The sequence below is a fragment of the Prionailurus bengalensis genome, chromosome C1 (assembly GCF_016509475.1).
Source record: "Prionailurus bengalensis isolate Pbe53 chromosome C1, Fcat_Pben_1.1_paternal_pri, whole genome shotgun sequence".
Lineage (NCBI taxonomy): Eukaryota > Metazoa > Chordata > Mammalia > Carnivora > Felidae > Prionailurus > Prionailurus bengalensis.
The window spans coordinates 105350707-105368568 of record NC_057345.1 but is presented as its reverse complement, the minus strand read 5'-3'; the positions used below and the strand labels follow the sequence as shown (position 1 = coordinate 105368568).

Genomic DNA, 17862 nt, shown 5'->3' with positions numbered 1-17862 from the left:
CTTTGCCAGTAAACCTAACATATCACCTCATTGGTTATAGATAAACTATTCCTATAGTTTCTGAAATATGATAAGGAAATGAATGGTCTTTGGAACTGGGGATAGAAAAAGCCATACCTTAACACATTCTGCAAGTCTCTTTGCTGACTCTGATGAAAGCTGATAACGAATCATGGGACACTTCTTCAGAGATAGAAGGAGAGCCGTCAGTCCTTGAGTTGTTCTGGATAGCTGGGCTGGATCCCAATTTCGACCCTTTTTGTTAAAAATATATTATCAGAGAAAATATTTGAATTTTTTCTTACAAGTCCAATTACTTGCTGAATTAACTCCCACCTGATAAACTTATTTTTTTATCCTTTCATTCCATACCTGGCAGCAACCCAAAATATTCAGGGAAAACAAATGTGGATTCACAGCAATGTAATCACCATAAAATTCCTGCAAGCGAAGCACAAGATCAGTCATTCATTTCATAAATTCCAACTGATGATAAAGTAACATTTTCATATGTAATATAATACTATGTGATATAATCAAATTTGAGCAAATGCAGGGGGAGCAATGTGGGGGAATAAAATAATTATAAAATAGTAGCAATAATAATAAATCTTTTAAAAAACAAAAAACAAAGTTGTAGAAGTATAAATATTACATTTCTGGAGACTTCTGTGCACATTTATCAATTAGTAAAATTAAGACACTGCTATAGGATATACAATGTCACACACAGATGAAAAAGAACTTTGCTGTTCAGTGTATTCTTTTTTTTTTTTTTTTTTTAATCCAGTGTATTCTCATGAGGCAGAACATGATTTAAAATAGGTCATTCTTGGGGCTCCTGGGTGGCTGAGTCGGTTGAGTGTCCGACTTTGGCTCACGTCATGATCTCACGGCTCGTGGGTTCGAGACCCACGTTGGGCTCTGTGCTGGCAGCTTGGAGCCTGGAGCTTGCTTCAGATTCTTTGTCTCCCTCTCTGTCTGCCCCTAACCCACTTGCATCCTGTTTCTCTCTCTCTCAAAGACAAATAAACATTAAAAAAAATTTTTTTTAATAAAAAATAAAAATAAAATAGGTCATTCTTTTTCATTCCTTTACCACCTAGCACATCCTTCTGAAAATCCAAAACTCATTTATTTGCTGCCCTATTCTTCGCTTAGGTGATAAATGTATTCAAACATTTGTGATAAATGTATCCAAGAACACTAAAGCGTTTAAGTAAAAGGTAACATGGTATGTTCTAATGCCACGTATTCTATACCATGCAGAATAAATATTTAGAAGTTACCAAGTTTTAACCTAATGACAAAAGTATGCCTTTTACCTCCCAGACAGAGCAAGATAATCACAAACAGAAATTTAACAAACCTCACTCACATCCTTTACTTTCTATTCTTTTCCAATCAGACAGCCCTGTAGATGAACATTCTTATAATGTGGTTCATAAAACTAGAAGATATATCTGACCCTGTCCCCAACCCTATGAAACCCTCCTTATCCATGCAATGGGACCCAATACCAGTGTAATCTCCTTATTTGCACTGATTCCTCTAATTTTGTTTTCCCTCAATTTGATACCTCTTACAAACTTTCTAAATATGAGAATAGTTTGATGCAATGCACATTTATTGTGTCTGATCAACAGCCTCCCTTGAGACAGCACTTTTCTTATTTTAGATGCAAATCTTTAAAAAGGGCCAATAACAAGAGATGTGTTAGAGGACCAATACGTTTACCTGAACCTCAGCCACGACTTCCTGTTCATCAGCTTCAGCTAATGACTTCACATCACTCTTGCTGATCACATTACTGAAATCTGAAACAGACATATGAGTTGTGGCTGATTCAAAGGAGATCACCTCTGCTGCAATTAGACGTAAATGGGCTTGACAGTTAAAGCCTAATGACTAAGTGAAGTTTGGTATACATTGTGGTATATGTCAAAGTCAAACACCTTCAAATTGAAATGAGTAGCACAAATATGTTTAAATCCATAAGTCCATAATAATACTTAAAAAAAAAAAAAAAAAAAAAGACCACTATGTAGGCATTGGAGGATAGCAGGAAGCAAGTCCTTAATATTGAAAATAACAAATAACGGAAAGAAGTGCGTCTTCTTCCCTCAAATACAAATTGTACCACCAGAGAGAAGACGAGGGGAAATTCCTCTTTATGGAAATATTCCAAGTAAAAAAACAAAGAAAAAATGATAATGATAGAATTAAAACACCATCATTTTTATCAACCACTAATGAATCAATGATGGACCTGGGCACTGAGCACCAACTCTTATCACAGTAAGAGATAATCATTGAAAGCACACAACACTGACTATCAAATATTCTTGCCAAAAAGAAATCAAATCTAAACCTAATTAAGCCTCTATATCCAGGTACCAATTTACAAAACTAGAGGACAGAGGAATATTTTAAACTGCAAAGAATTTGTTAAACCACCCCATGGGGATACAATCGCCAAGATGCAGGCTGTCAGAAACTTTAACAGAACAATGTAGTTTCTTCAATAATAAATTGCCCGGAGGGGGGGTGGGTGGGTGGGAAGAGGCAGGGAGAGAGACAGAGAGAGAGAGAGAGAGAGAGAGAGAAAGAGGAAGAGAGAGAACATCTAAAGAAGATTAAAGAAACTGAAACAACATATCAACCAATCGATATGTGTGGGTCTTACTGTGATCCTAATTCAAATACAAAAACAGTGGGGGAAAAATAAGAGAGTTTGAAATTTGAACAATGAATGAGTATTTGAAAACAGGAATCATTTGTCATTATTGGGAATAATAATGGTATCTTTAAAAATGAGTCCTTATCTTTTAGAGATGCACACTGAAATATTTAGGGATGACATATGTCTTAGATCTCCTTCAAAATACCATTGGTGTGGAAGTAGGTGGCAGCACCATAGCTAAAACAAGACAGGCTGTGGCAAAGCAATGTTTGAAACTGGGGGATGGGTACACTGGAATTTATTATATTATTGTCTACTTCTGTATATAGTTGAAAACTTCCATAATAGAAATAGTTTTTATTTAAATAAAGGAAGGGAGGACCCTATCATACAAGATGTATAGTAGACATAAAAATGCAAAAATGAAATTATAAAAAAATGAGATGAGGGGTGGCTGGGTGGCTCCATCAGTTAAGCATCCGACTCTCGGGTTTCGGCTCAGGTCATGATCTCATAGTTTGTGAGTTCAAGCCCTGCATCGGGTTCTGTGCTGACAGCGAGGAGACTGCTTGGGATTCCCTCTCTGCCTCTCTCTGCCCCTCCCTCACTCATGTTCTTTCTCTCAAAATAAAAAAAGAACGAAGAGACTAGGCAGTAGATTTATTATTGGTTATTAGTCTTAACTGCTGTATCAAAGAACTCTTTAGAGGAAAAGGGAGCCTTTCATCTTGTGACCTACTCAATTTTTAACTGAGAGACAGCACAAGAGTGACTCCATTAGATGTCTACTTAAATTCAGCAATACAGGGAATCTCTCTCATATACATATATATGTCATTGAGTACAAGTTTCTACACTTTCCTAAGTATCTGGCTTATAGTCACTCTAGAAAACATTTAGCAGTTTCTCTTTTTTTAATTTCTTTTTAATTTTTATTTTTAAATTTCTTTTTTATTTTACTTATTTATTTTTAGTGTTTATTTATTGTTGAGACAGAGAGAGACAGAGCATGAGCCGGGAAGGGGCAGAGAGAGAGGGAGACACAGAATCTGAAGCAGGCTCCAGGCTCTGAGCTGTCAGCACAGAGCCTGATGCAGGGCTCAAACCCATGAACCTGTGAGATCGTGACCTGAGCCAAAGTCAGATGCTTAACCGACTGACCTACCCAGGTGCCCCACAAATATTAATTTTTGGTACCATTATTTATTGTTGCATATTGTTGCATATCATTACATAGAAAGTATGTATATCTTAGAGTATAATCTAAACCCTAAAAAGCCTTCAAGCAAGCTTTAAAATTTCTCAAATGTCCTACATACTGAGAATTAAGTTTTGTTTTTGTTTTGGAAATGGCACCAGATAAACTATACCTACTAATCCTATAAGGATCAATAATGACATCTAGAGGAGAATGGATGTAACTTCTAAAGCAGAATGTATTACATAAAAAAAATAAAAAATCATATAAAATGTATAGTAACTGCAAACCTAATTTATTTCCACGACTGTACCCTCCCCAAACTCCCCCCCACAAATTATGTACATAAGAGGTATCTACTGAATAACTTGTTCTTTCAACCATTACATAAAGTAGCAAGAAGTGTTATGTTTTCATCTGGTATGTAAAATAAATCTTTGCTTTTCCAACACACTCAAGTATATCCTCCCTCCAAGTAATTCAGCTTCTGTGCCTCAGTTCATGAAAGTACAAAATAGGGAATAAGTGTACCCTTTCTTCTTCTTCTTCTTCTTTTTTTTTTTTTTTTTTTTGCAGAGGTGGGATGTGAAATTTGGCTACTTACAACTTTTGCCTTGCAAAGAATCTTGAAAGGCAAAGGAAAACTTAAAAAATAATTTTACCTAATCAATGATGAAAAAAGTCACGCTCAGCTTTCTAAAATAGAATGTTAGCCATAAGACTTTTAATACTTTGAAAGGACATTAAAAAAATCAGACTTATATAGAGATGGATTCACTTAACTTATTGATGATATGAAGCACCTAACAGGAAAAAACTATCTAGGATACAGTTACATGATTGAATAGGTGAAATAATATACTTACAAATAAAATATATACTGTATTTTGGTCTCCGGAGCTCTTGAATCAGATAATCCACATTCTCCTAGAAAGGAAAAAATAAATAAACAAATAATATATGAGGAGAACTCATATATTTAAGTAAAAAATTAATAAATATCATCCATTGATTTATTTCAGTATCTAGTGAGAATCTACTGTGTGCTGAGGTCTAGATTAAGTGTTTGTATATTGCAGGGGTGAGGGCTGGCAGTGAAAAAGAGATACATTAAGTATTCAGGAATCAACTATAACATTAACTAGCTGTATTACCTTGGCCAAATTAAGATTTAAAAATATTAAAAACACAGGGATGCCTGGGTAGCTTAGTCGGTTAAGCATCCAACTTCAGCTCAGGTCATGATCTCACAGTTTGTGAGTTTGAACCTTGCATCAGGCCCTCTGCCCTCAGCACAGAGCCCGCTTTGGATCCTCTGTCTCCCTCTCTTTCTACCCCTCCCCTGTTCGCGTTCTGTCTCCCAAAAATAAATAAAACATTAAAAAAATATTAAAAACACAAATGTGGAACTACAACATAAAATTGATAGTAATTCTGCAAATTTGCCTCAGGCTGCTGGCCTGTAAATTATTCATCCAATCAAAATTCTTAAAAAAAATTTTTTTTAATGTTTATTTTTGAGAGACAGAGACAGAGACTGAGCAGGGGAGGGGTAGACAGAGAGACAGGGAGACACAGAATCTAAAAGCAGACTCCAGGCTCTGACCTGTCAGCACAAAGCCCGACACGGGGCTCAAACCCACAAGCTGTGAGATCATGACCTGAGCTGAAGTCAGGACGTTCAACTGACTAAGCCACCAGGCGCCCCCTAATCAAAATTCTTATATAGACTATCAAAATGTAGCTAATTCTTTAAAAACCAACATTCAAGAGAAAATATACTTAATTGTATTTACTTTGGCTTTTAACTTATTGGGACCTAAGATTGTACAACTGTAATGTTTGTGAAGTATTTGCACACAGTAGGCTAAGACTACTATTTAAAAATAAATATGAAATCTAGAAGTAAACATAAGAATTCCAATTACTTAAGATCATAATGCAGGTTTTTAATCTATTGTCAATAGAAATTTAACTATTAACAAGTTAAATTTCAATATGAATTTAGTCCCCAATCTAGACATGATATAAAATAGTATTGAATGTTTAAAAAATCACACATTTCTTTAAAGAATTAAAAATAACGTAAGCAATGCACATTACTTGTTAAATGGGAAAAAGGTTTTTAAAATTGTCGTTTAGATTAAAAAATACATTGAAAGTTAACTTTATAATTTTAAGGATAAATCATTTTTAGTTTGAGAGAGTATATATATATAGCTGTGAAAGAGGTTTTCTCACGAAAAATCTTAGGAAATGGACTAGATGATCTCTAAGATCCCTCTCAGCACCAAAATTTCAAAAGACCTACAAATGTGAAACAACTAGAAATGACTATAATACAGTATTAAAGCATTCATTCATTCAGGAACTGTTTATTGAGGTCCACTATGTAGCAGGCACTGGAGACATAGCAGTGTGAAAAAACAGATACCACCTCTGTTCTCATGGAGCTTACTGCTGGTAGGTAAGACAGATATTAATCACACAAACCATATGAAACTTAGACTATGACAAGCAATAGGGAGAAGACGGTGCTGTAAGTGCTTGTAAGAGGGGGGTTTGGCTTGGTCAGCAAAACCAGGGAAGACTTTCTGGAAGAAGTGAGTAAGATCCAGGTTGAAAGAAGAGTCTGTTCAAAAGTCCTGTGGCATGACAGAATAAAGTGAACTGAAAGATTAATGTATCTAAGAGCAAAAGGGGGAGTGGTTTGAAATGAGGCTGTACAAATGACAGGAACTAGACCATACAGAACCACAATTAAGGAGTTTTGTGTTTAGCATAAAAACAATGAAAAGTCATTCAAGGATTTCAAGTGGGGATGACATGAGCAGATTTGTATTTCAGAAAGTACATAATAAACAAGCATGGTAAAACAGCTCATTGGAGTTGGCGAACATGAATATAAAGAAAATATACAGGGGCGCCTGGATGGCTCAGTCAGTGAAGTGTTTGACTTCAGCTCAGGGCACGATCTCACAGTTCGTGAGTTCAAGCCCCGCGTCAGACTCTGTGCTGACAGCTCGGAGCCTGGAGCCTCCTTCAGATTCTATGTTTCCCTCTCTCTCTGCCCCTCCCCTGCTCACACTCTCTCTCTCTGACTCTCTCTCTCTCAAAAATAAATATTGAAAAAAAAAAAAAGGGAAATATACAAAATAAGCCTGGAATAGTACAGGATTTTTACAGGAAGACTCAAGCTAGATTTATATGATGATGGATGAAGATGGACAGAAGGCTAAAGAACAAATGGAGAATTAGGGGAGGGGAACAAATAGAGAACAGGAATGAGCATGTAGAGGGATGATAAAAAGGCCTAGTTGGCCGTAGTGGAGGAGCAGAGATTGGACACAGGAGGCTGTATACATAAGGGCAGACCAAACCAGCTAAAGGAGGATTTCAAGGACGGAGCTACTCGATATTGATTTAATCATGGAAGTAAAAGTGAGCCATTATATGTTCCTGTGCATAGAGGCAAATAAAATGATACAGACTCAAGATACTGGTGTAGGTATATAAGCGTGCAAGATTAAGTGGCAATGGTGTTCAGTGTAATAGGTATGGAGGTGAATCCAAGAATTAATCCAGGAAGTGATGTGCGTCTCTGGCAGGATAGTGGCTCTGGAAGTGGCTGAGAACCTAAAAGGCATCTTGGAGGAAAAACGGGCTATAAGGAGTGAACTGAGATGTGGAAAGGAGAAAAGTCAAGGTTATAACTCTGATGAAGCCGGTTAAATATGATGCCACAAATGACGATAATACAAATTTATTTTGCCTTCTTAATGCTTTCAGATCATAGTGTTCTGTATTTAGGCAGATGACAGCTCAGTTTATGTAGTACCTTCGTAGGTCGAAGAAAACAAATTGCTTTCAGATGTTTCATGATCTCTCGATTTTGAGAATCAATGCGTTCAAAAAGGTACACTTCTTTCTGAAGAATCTCTGATTGTGTGTATACCATACTCACAATGCCAGTCTGTGAAGACAAAGAATCAACTAATATTATGCTAGTTAGAAATAATATAAACAAGCAACAATACTTAAGACTTAAAAAATTATTTTTCATTAATACTTAGCTGGATAACTTAAATACTAACATACATAATAACACTTACTGAGCATCCAAAACATATAGGTAAGGTACCAGGATGAACAACATATTCTCTCTGAACACAATCCATACATTTCCAAAACAAAAAATTTTCCCCATCACCTTAGAGAGTTTTTTAGAAAAATAATTCTGTGACCAACAAATAATAACCTGTCATCTCAGCTTGAGCACTAATAGCTTTATTTTAAAAACACAACGCTGAGTGGAAATAAAAGTCTTCCAAGTGCTCTGTCTCACATATTATTTCTCGCCAGAGACATTTAGAAAAGGATTCCTGACTCCAATAAATTGTTCCGGGTTACAAGAAGAAATCTCTGGTAGTAGATGGTAGAGCCATTTAGACCGAAAACCTACTAGACAAGCTTTATACCACCTTTCAGCTCCATCCAGAACTGACCCTCGTTTCCAAACCTTTCATAAATACTAAATCCTACAGCGGAGTGGGAGTAGCTATCGTAAGGGAGGGAGGGTTCCCTCACAAATACTGAGCAAAGCAAACTCACCGTCTCTTTATCCATGAGAAGTACTTTCATACCCGGTCCGCTGTCCTCTATCATTTTGGAAACGTACTGCTTCACAGCAAAAACCACGTTCATGGTAGCGAATTGACAGGTTAGCCCCACAGCCCTTCCCGCCCCCTTTTTTCTGGCTAAATTAACCCCCGGCCTTTTGGCCGGGTCTCGGTGGCTTCCTCCCCGCCCGGCTTCGGCTTCCGGAAGTCCGGGCAACGGCGGTGCTGGGAGTTGTAGTTCCGCTGCGCGGCGCGGGCGATCCAGCCTCCCGGCGGAACGGAAAAATCCCGCTGAGACCCCTGGGCTGCGACGCTCGGCAGTGATTCGCCGCCACCCACCGCCAGCCTAGAGGTGTGTGAGGCCTGGACTCGGACCTGCCGGCCGTGGTTCCGGGGTGCCCCGGCTGCGGCCGCAAGCCTCTCTTGCTGGCTTGGGGAGAGGGTAGCCCCTCGCGTGGTGGAGGAACTTGGCGTAAGGCTGGCTTGGAGGCAAGAACAGCAGAGTGTGGCCGTGGTCGCTGTTTGCCACGAATATTTTCCTGGGGGCAGTGAAGGATTAAGGGAAGAGAGATGGCGTAATGCGCCCGGCCGATCGGGAAGGTATTTGCTAAGGAATGGCCGAAGTTCGTCCTCCCCGGCTTCACCCTGTCTTTAACCAGACGAGGACAGTACTCTTGCAAAGTGAGGCCCGACTTGGTTTTCCGAAGAGTGAGGAGCACGTGAAATTGAATATTTGTTGAATGAAGGAACAAAAGGAATGCCCTTGAGGGATGTTTTAGGACAGGCCTCAGATCCTCCCGGAGGGCCTGGAGCTGAGTCGGCCGCGGGGACTGGCAGCACGGGCGAGCGACCCCAGGTTCGGCACCCTGGGGGATTGGACTCTGCGGGCTCCTGCTCGAGCGGGGAGCGAGGGACCTGTGACGCTGACACTGAGGGCAGGAGCCTAGTTAACAGTCAGAAATGGGTAGGGGGTACGTATGCACTAGGGCTACAGCAAAGTGGCGTGGGGATTGTAAGGGAAAACACATTTTGATTTAAGAAACAAAAACTTAGCAGCAAAATGAATCTTAAAGCCATCAATTGTGTTTATACTCCAAAGGTCTTCTCTTTATCATGCCATTTCTCGAAAAGGAGGGAAAATGTTAGTTTCCCCCCTCCCCCCCCCCGCACCTTTACGTTGGGGAATTGAAAAATCAGGAAGATAATAAGAAACAACACGAATCTACAACTATAATTGCTTGTCAATATTTCCATTAAAATAATGACCATTGTTGGGGTCTGTTTAATCAATAGTTTCAACATTACCAAATCAATCATTCTTTCGTTATATTTTAAGAAGGATTCAATTACAACTAGACCCAGAGCACGTTAACATTAATCTGGCTATTAAGATTACCTTATAAAACTTTATATCGGATAATCAAATCCTTTCAGGGAGATGGGAAGCCACTTGAAATATCCTAGATGTTTGTCACTTCTGAAATTGTGAAGAATGTGTCTTATTTTCTTTTCAACTTTTCTACCGTGTAAATAAAACTTCCCATTGGGCTTTTATCCATTTTTGAGTTATGTTTTGAAAGAAAAGTTAAAATGAACATGTGAACTTTAAAGGGATACAAATGAGAAAAATCTAACATGAAAATTCTATTTATTAATTTAAAATATTACTTAAAAACTTAAATACATTAAATATTTAAAATACATTACAATTTAAAATATAGAAAACAGTGAACCAGTGAAACACCTGCAAATCTTGTAAGTTAATCAATGTTTGAAAATTCACCACTTTCCTGTGTCCCTTGGTTTTTGTTTTTTCTTTTTTTTTTTAATTTTTTTTCAACGTTTATTTATTTTTGGGACAGAGAGAGACAGAGCATGAACGGGGGAAGGGCAGAGAGAGAGGGAGACACAGAATCGGAAACAGGCTCCAGGCTCTGAGCCATCAGCCCAGAGCCCGACGCGGGGCTCGAACTCACGGACTGCAAGATCGTGACCTGGCTGAAGTCGGACGCTTAACCGACTGCGCCACCCAGGCGCCCCGGTTTTTGTTTTTTCTTACCTATAATTTAGACTTCAGTATAAGATTGTTTTCCATTTTATACATTTTTTTTAGAAGAAACAAGGAAAGTCTTGTCTATGAAATTTGTGCTTTATTAGGCAGTAGTCAATCTGGAGGCAATGCATGGCAAGAAACTGCATTCTTTATTTATAGTTAGACAATTCTAACATTTTAAAGGAGATGGAAAATGCCTATTTTGACAAGGCTTAGCAATTCATTCCATTGCCCAGGAAGTTCCATGATATCAGTGGCACTGTTATTTTGTACATTGATAAGATATGGAATGTAAACATTTTGTACCAAAGTTGTGATGTATTTAAAGGATGCTGTGATAGTCCTAAAGTTTGAGAGCCTATTCCCTTTCTGAAGAAAACTACAAAAGCCATTTTAAATGTCTCCAGATTAAGAACTTTGTATCTCTCTCTAAAATTAGGACTGGCACCGATGATAAAGTCCAAACTCTTGCTTTGAGACTCATCCAGGATATACCCAGAGTAATTTGTTTGGTTGTAGGCAAGACACAGCAAATTCAGAAGCCAATATGAAGTGCCTTACTTATTTCTTTGTTTAAATTTACACTGTAAGTAAACTGTAATAACAAATATTTTCAATAATAAAGGCTTCTCAATTAAAAAATCATGACATTCTTCAATTATGATTGCATTAATTATATAAAAATTTCTAATGTGATTACTTAAAAGTTACTTTTGCTTAGGTCCAAGAAATCAATGCTTTAAGGGTACAAAACAGGAAGTTAAAAAATACTGTATTTACATTTGTACATTTTGTGTAGACTTGTAAATATGTAAGTGAAATAAACAGGAATGATTACCTGAATAATTACATGTGCTCCAACTTTCTACAAAGTGTAATGTAATGTAATAATAAAATATAGAGGTTTAACTACCCATTTGATATTTAATTAAAATCATGTTTTTCCTGCAGAAGAACTCAAAGTTTGATATAAAACAAAGGATATGTAAATAAGCTTCAGTATAATTATAATTAATTGTATGGCTAACTCTTAGTTATCTTAGATTGTTAATTATCTACTATTGTTCTTTGTTACTGTGTGTTAACATTTCCCCAACAAGCCCTGGATAGGAGAGAAGTAAAGATGAAATTCAGTGAGACTTAGGTATTAGATTTCCTACTTGTTAGCAATTGAAAAAGTATTTGGAGAAAGAATGACAGTATTGCCCAGTGTCAGACAACTAGTCCCTGTGCAGTGTTCTTTAACCTCTAACCATTTTCTCATCTGATAAATGGTAATGATTTACTTTAGGAAATTGTGAGAACTTAATGAAATAATGTGCAGAAAAAAAGTGTCTGGTACATACTAAATGCTCAGTAAGTATCAGCTTTAATTATTTGAAATCAAAAGGTAAACATACCTTTTAGCTTATTTTTTTACATAAGATGTATTTTATTCCCCTTTGACAAGAAAATTTTTAAATGTGGTCAATTTCAGAATTTGTAAACGACAGCTTCCAAATATAATTTCCATAATAAGTTTATCTTGCATTATCATACAGTAATAGAAGTGTTGATGGGAAGAATTGGGCTGCTCTTTCATAATTTGTAAACCATACAATTTTCACAGAGAGAAAACTTAGGATAAGTATGCTTCAAGTTACTTAGTGATTACCCCACTTCAAATCAAACAGCATTTGTTAAGTTTTTGTCACAGTTGGTAGTTTAGTACTGAACTTTATGGCAGCAAAAACATTGAATTGCTTTAAATCATTAAGTAAAAATTATGTGCACGGAGAGTCCTGTCTGCACATTGAGTAGTTTGCATGGTTTCACCTTTCTGATGGTGATGTTAACTTTGATCACTTGGTTAGTGGTCTCTGCTGGGTTTCTCCACTGTAAAATTATTTTTCTCCTTGTAATTAATAAATATGTGGAAATAGATAAAGGGAATTAAGAGGTTAAAACTTCCAGTTATAAATAAGTCATGGAGATGAAAAGTACAGCATAAAGAATATAGTTCATAATAACGTAATCGTGTACGATGACAGATGGTGACGACACATCGTTATGAGCATTAGTAATGTAGAGAATTGTCGAATCAATATGTTGTACACCTGAAACTAATATAACATTGTATGTCAGTTATGCTTCGATTAAAAAAATCTAGGGGTGCCTGAGTGGCTCAGTCAGTTAAGCTTCCGACTTTGGCTCAGGTCATGATCTATCTCAGCTGGTGAGATCGAGCCCCCAGCCCCGCGTCAGGCTCCTGCTCTCAGCGCTCTCAGCGCAAAGCCTGCTTCAAATCCCCCACTCTCTCTGCCCCTCCCCTGCTTGCTCTCTCTCAAAGATAAATAAATAAATAAATATAAGTAAATAAATAAATACCTTTGGTTTTAAGCAGACTTCTTAGAAATTCAAATTCAAAATAAAGTCTTTTCATTATCTTTTTATGTTATTTTTTAAATTTTATTTTTTTATTTTATAAAATACATAAACCTTACATTTCCCCCCAAACTCCTCTTCCTGCCTTCCAAATGTGATGTCTTCAGGCAAAAAATAAAGTCTTTTTAAAAACATCTATACTTGAAGCAAAAATAAACAAAAATATATGGAGAGATGCCATGATGTGTTGCAAGTGTCCCATTTCTCCTCATACTTGTCATACCTGCTAATTTTAACTGGAATCCATGGACAGTTCTTGCCTGCAAACATTGGTGTTTACCTGATGGTAATTACTTTCCTCATTTCTTCTACGTTATTGTTTGGAATTCTGTAAAAAAGAGCTATACTCCCCCCCCCCCCATTTATTTATTCAATCACTTATTTATGTCAGACTCATGGATATTTAAGAAAACGACTTTTTTTTAAATTTACATCCGAGTTAGCATATAGTGAAACAATGATTTCAGGAGTAGATTGCTTAATGCCCCTTACCCATTTGGCTCATCCCCCCTCCCACAACCCCTCCGGTAACCCTCTGTTCTCCATATTTAAGAGTCTCTTATGTTTTGTCCCCCTCCCTGTTTTTGTTTTTGTTTTTTAATGTTTATTTATTTTTGAGACAGAGAGAGACAGAGCATGAATGGGGGAGGGTCAGAGAGAAAGGGAGACACAGAATCCGAAACAGGCTCCAGGCTCTGAGCTGTCAGCACAGAGCTCAACGTGGGGCTTGAACTCAGGGACCTCGAGATCATGACCTGAGCCGAGGATGGATGCTTAACAGACAGCCACCCAGGCGCCCCTCCCCCTTCCTGTTTTTATATTATTTTTGCTTCCCTTCCCTTGTGTTCATCTGCTCTGCATCTTAAAGTCCTCATATGAGTGAAATCATATGATATTTGTCTTTCTCTGACTAATTTCGCTTAGCATAATACCCTCTAGTTCCATCCACATAGTTGCAAATGGAGAAAATTGCTTTTAAGTAATAGGAAGGATATATAGAACTTGAGAGTGCAGGCTCTGGAATTGGGCAACCTGGACTCGATTCTGCTGAACACTAGTTGCAGGACTCTGGCAAGTTACATAGCCCCTCCAGGACTCAGTTTCTTCATTTGTAGACAGGAGAAGGTAATACCTACCTTAGGTTGGAGTGAGCATGAAGTGAGTTAATATGTGCAGTTGTTAGCCTAACTTTAGTTACTTTTTCCTAGCAAATATTTTGCACTGTGTTTACTGTTTATAAATTTCCCCACCTACAAACTGAATATAAAAATACTTGAAACACAGATGGTAACCATGCTTGTGGTGAGCATAGTGTAAGGTACAGACTTGTTGAATCACTGTGTCGTATACCTGAGACTAACGTAATGTATGTCAACGATGCTTCAATTTAAAAAAAAGAGAGAACACCAGAGAAGGAAGAAATGAAGGTGAAATAGCAATAAACAAATACATTGTCATGTGCTTGCTCTCCTGAGATATTATTAAAATTCACAAAATGAATTTAAAAGTGTACTGTTAAGAAGGTGCATAATAAGTTCTTCTTTAAAAAAAATGATTGAGCCAGAATATTGTAGGGTCTCTTTTATAATCATGATTCTGTTCTTGGATTACATTTACATTACATGTAAATGACCAGGGGTGCTTGGGTGGCTCAGTCAGTTAAGCAGCCTGACTTCGGCTCAGGTCATGATCTCACACTCTGTGAGTTTGAGCCCCGCATCAGGCTCTGTGCTGACAACACAGAGCCTGGAGTCTGCTTTGGATTCTGTGTCTTCCTCTCTCTCTGCCCCTCTCGCACTCATGCTCTATCTCTCTTGCTCTCAAAAATAAATAAACATAAAAAATTAAAAAAAAAAGTAAATGACCATGAAATGTGATGAAATTATTTAAAAAAAATTTTTTTTAACATTTATTCATTTTTGAGAGACAGAGCTTGAGCAGGGGAGGGGCAGAGAGAGAGGGAGACACAGGATCAGAAGCAGGCTCCAGGCTCTGAGTTGTCAGCCTAGAGCCCGGCGTGAGGCTCAAACCCATGAACTGGGGGATGATGACTTGAGCCAAAGTCAGCCGCTTAACCAACTGAGCCACCCAGATGCCCCGAAATCATTTTCAACATTTTAGATGTTTCAAGACAATAAGCAAGCCATGTGAAGTAAATACCAGAAAATGCATGTTCTTATAAATCCTTAAATTTCATTAGTGGTAAAGGAATTTTAATTATATTTTTTATATTGAAATAATTCCTTTAGAGATGGCTCATTATTGACTTGATCAAGCATTTGATTAGGATTACTTGTTTTTCTTCACTAGAAAGAATATTTGATATTGAAAAAATAAGATAAAAAATATTTTGTTTGCACATCTTTCTATTAGAAACAAATGAAATTTAATGTAGGAGGTTGTTCAAGATTTATTTTTTTTTAATGTTTATTTTTTAGAGAGAGAGAGAGAGAGAGAGACAGAGCGTGAGTGGGGGAGGGGGAGAGACACACACACACACACACACACACACACACACAGAATCTGAAGCAGGCTCCAGGCTCTTGAGCTGTCTGCACAGATCCAGGCTTGGGTCTCGAACTCAGGAACTGCGAGATCATGACCTGAGGTGAAGTTGTACACTTAACTGACTGAGCCACCAAGGTGCCCCAAGATCTCTTAATAATATTAATAAATAAAAGCAAACATCTTTAACTGTGCTTTTACTATGTGCCGAGACCTTTACAAATATCTCAGTCAATTTTTGCAACTTTCCTTTGAGGTATTGTCTAGATATTACAGATAAACTGAGGTTCAGAGAAGTTAAATAACTTTTCTAAGGTGACACAGCAGCAAATTGAAAGAAATATTTCTTTTTCTGTGGGTATTTTACCATATTTCTTTGTACATGTCCTTTCCGCACATCCTTTTTAGGAAGTGGATTGTCATTTCTTCGAGGATAGAGGTTGTTTTTTTCCCATCCTTTTCACCTAGTGCAGTCCTGTGCACAGAAATTACTCAATAAATATTTCATGTTGGTGATACTCATCACTGGACTAACTTCGACAATGGCATGTTAAATAAAGTGTAGAGTTTTACATGGACAGTCCAAACAAAGAGATCAAGATACTTATCCAGATGATTTATGCCAATAATTTTATTGAATGATACGGAATAAATTCTGGGAAAGATATCATGGGTTTTCTTTTTAAATTCCCAAGTACATTACAAGGATGTAGACTTAACCGTTCTGGCACTCTAATCACAAATGACATGAATTTTGCTTTTTTTCTAGCTGCTAGCTGTGATTAAAGAGAATGAACTTCACAAAATTGTTAAGTACTTGAGAAAGCATCAGTTTTCAAAAAGTGTTTAATTTAGCTTTGAATTTTTTCAGTAGTCAGACAGAGGGCACCCTTGGACCACCAAGAAGGTATCAAGAACTAAAGCAGCTTTTTGACATTGCATGATGGCTCACTAAGTAATGGTTACGTGATTGAAGGAAAATATATTGTTTTGGTCAAAATAGATTACAAAGTGCTTTGGTATTGAGTTTCATCTGGTTTTGGCTTTATATTTTATTGAAAGATTTGCAAACATTTACCGCTTTCCAATTTTTTCATTTCTTAAGGAACTAGACAAAAGTAATTGCTATAGGGTTCAAATCAACAAGCATTCAATTTGGGAGATTTGTTTAATAAATATAAAGTCATATCTAAATTTGAAGGCTGGAAAAGTGATTACAACTTCTCTTCATGTCTGATTGCAACTGACAGTAAATCTGTCAATATGAATATGTATGTGTTAGGCTATGTGCTGAGTACTTTCTGTGCATTATTCTGATAACAACTCAATGACGTAAGTAGTGCTGTTACCCTCTTTTTGAAAATGAGAAAATTGAAGCCTAGAGAGGTTAAGAAGATTTCCATCAAGAAGTGACAAAACTGGAATTTGAACCTGGAGGTTCACCAGCATCCATACTTACAGCCAGAATACTATATTGCAAACGACAGTTTCCCCTATTCATGGCACAAAATATACAACTAATGGTGAAATTGTTTTTTTTTCCTTTAATTTCCAGTAATTATTGAAAGAATACAGCAACATCGAGACTCACCATGGTTTAATTTAGGAATAATTTTGGGAAATCAGACTCTTTATTTCCTGGTGATATAGTCATTTAAATTCAGATGCTATAGACTGACTCAATTCCTGGGAACACTCAAGTTTGCCATGATAGGATGCAAAGAACACTGAATTGAGAGCCAGGTAATCTGATTTATAGTATATTTTACTACTAATATCTGGGTGAGCTTCAGAAATTATTTTAGGGGTGCCTGGGTGACTCAGTCAGTTAAGCATCTGACTTACGCTCTGGTCATGATCTCACCGTTTGTGGGTTCAAGCCCTGCATCTGGTTCTGTGCTGACAGTGCAGAGCCTGGAGCCTGCTTCGGATTCTATGTCTCCCTCTCTCTCTTTGCCCCTCCCCTGCTTGCACTCTGTCTCTCAAAATTGAATAGATGTTAAAAAGAAAAAAAAAAGAAATGATTTTAGCTCATTAGACCTCTGTCTTTCAAATGAGGGGAATCGGCTAGAAAACCTCAGTTCATAAATCTCTGAGTTTTAGATTTTAATGTGGAAATCATCTTCTTTGTTTTATATCTGCATATGGTATATATCTTGTTCAATTTCTGGGAGCAGTATATTCATATAAATCTAATAATGCTATGCATCTGCCTTAGCACTGGTATGGAGCCCCCTACCCCCACCCCCCCACCGTGTAAGGCATCTATGGAGGCACTTAGTTCTCAGCACTGGTTACTAGAGGTTTTGTGGAGGGTATTCATTCTTTCAACCAGCACTTATTGAACACCTACTGTGTGCTAGCTATGGAAATATAGCAT

The 17862-nt window shown here is 37.3% G+C and overlaps 1 protein-coding gene across 2 annotated transcripts in view; it reads right to left on the bottom strand.

The window, feature by feature from the left end:
• Positions 1 to 10052, bottom strand: part of VPS45 (vacuolar protein sorting 45 homolog) — a 68487-nt gene extending 58435 nt beyond the window's left edge. Inside the window, exons 1-6 of one of the 2 annotated variants that reach the window (XM_043576115.1) lie at positions 8493 to 10052; positions 7720 to 7854; positions 4748 to 4808; positions 1738 to 1817; positions 373 to 441; positions 118 to 255 (exon numbers count right to left, since the gene is read on the bottom strand). In XM_043576115.1, coding sequence (XP_043432050.1) covers positions 118 to 255; positions 373 to 441; positions 1738 to 1817; positions 4748 to 4808; positions 7720 to 7854; positions 8493 to 8585 — 576 coding nt within the window. In that variant the 5' untranslated portion in view covers positions 8586 to 10052. The remainder of the gene's footprint in view (positions 1 to 117; positions 256 to 372; positions 442 to 1737; positions 1818 to 4747; positions 4809 to 7719; positions 7855 to 8492) is intronic. The other variant, XM_043576116.1, reaches the window with a different exon arrangement.
• Positions 10053 to 17862: the final 7810 nt, after the last annotated feature.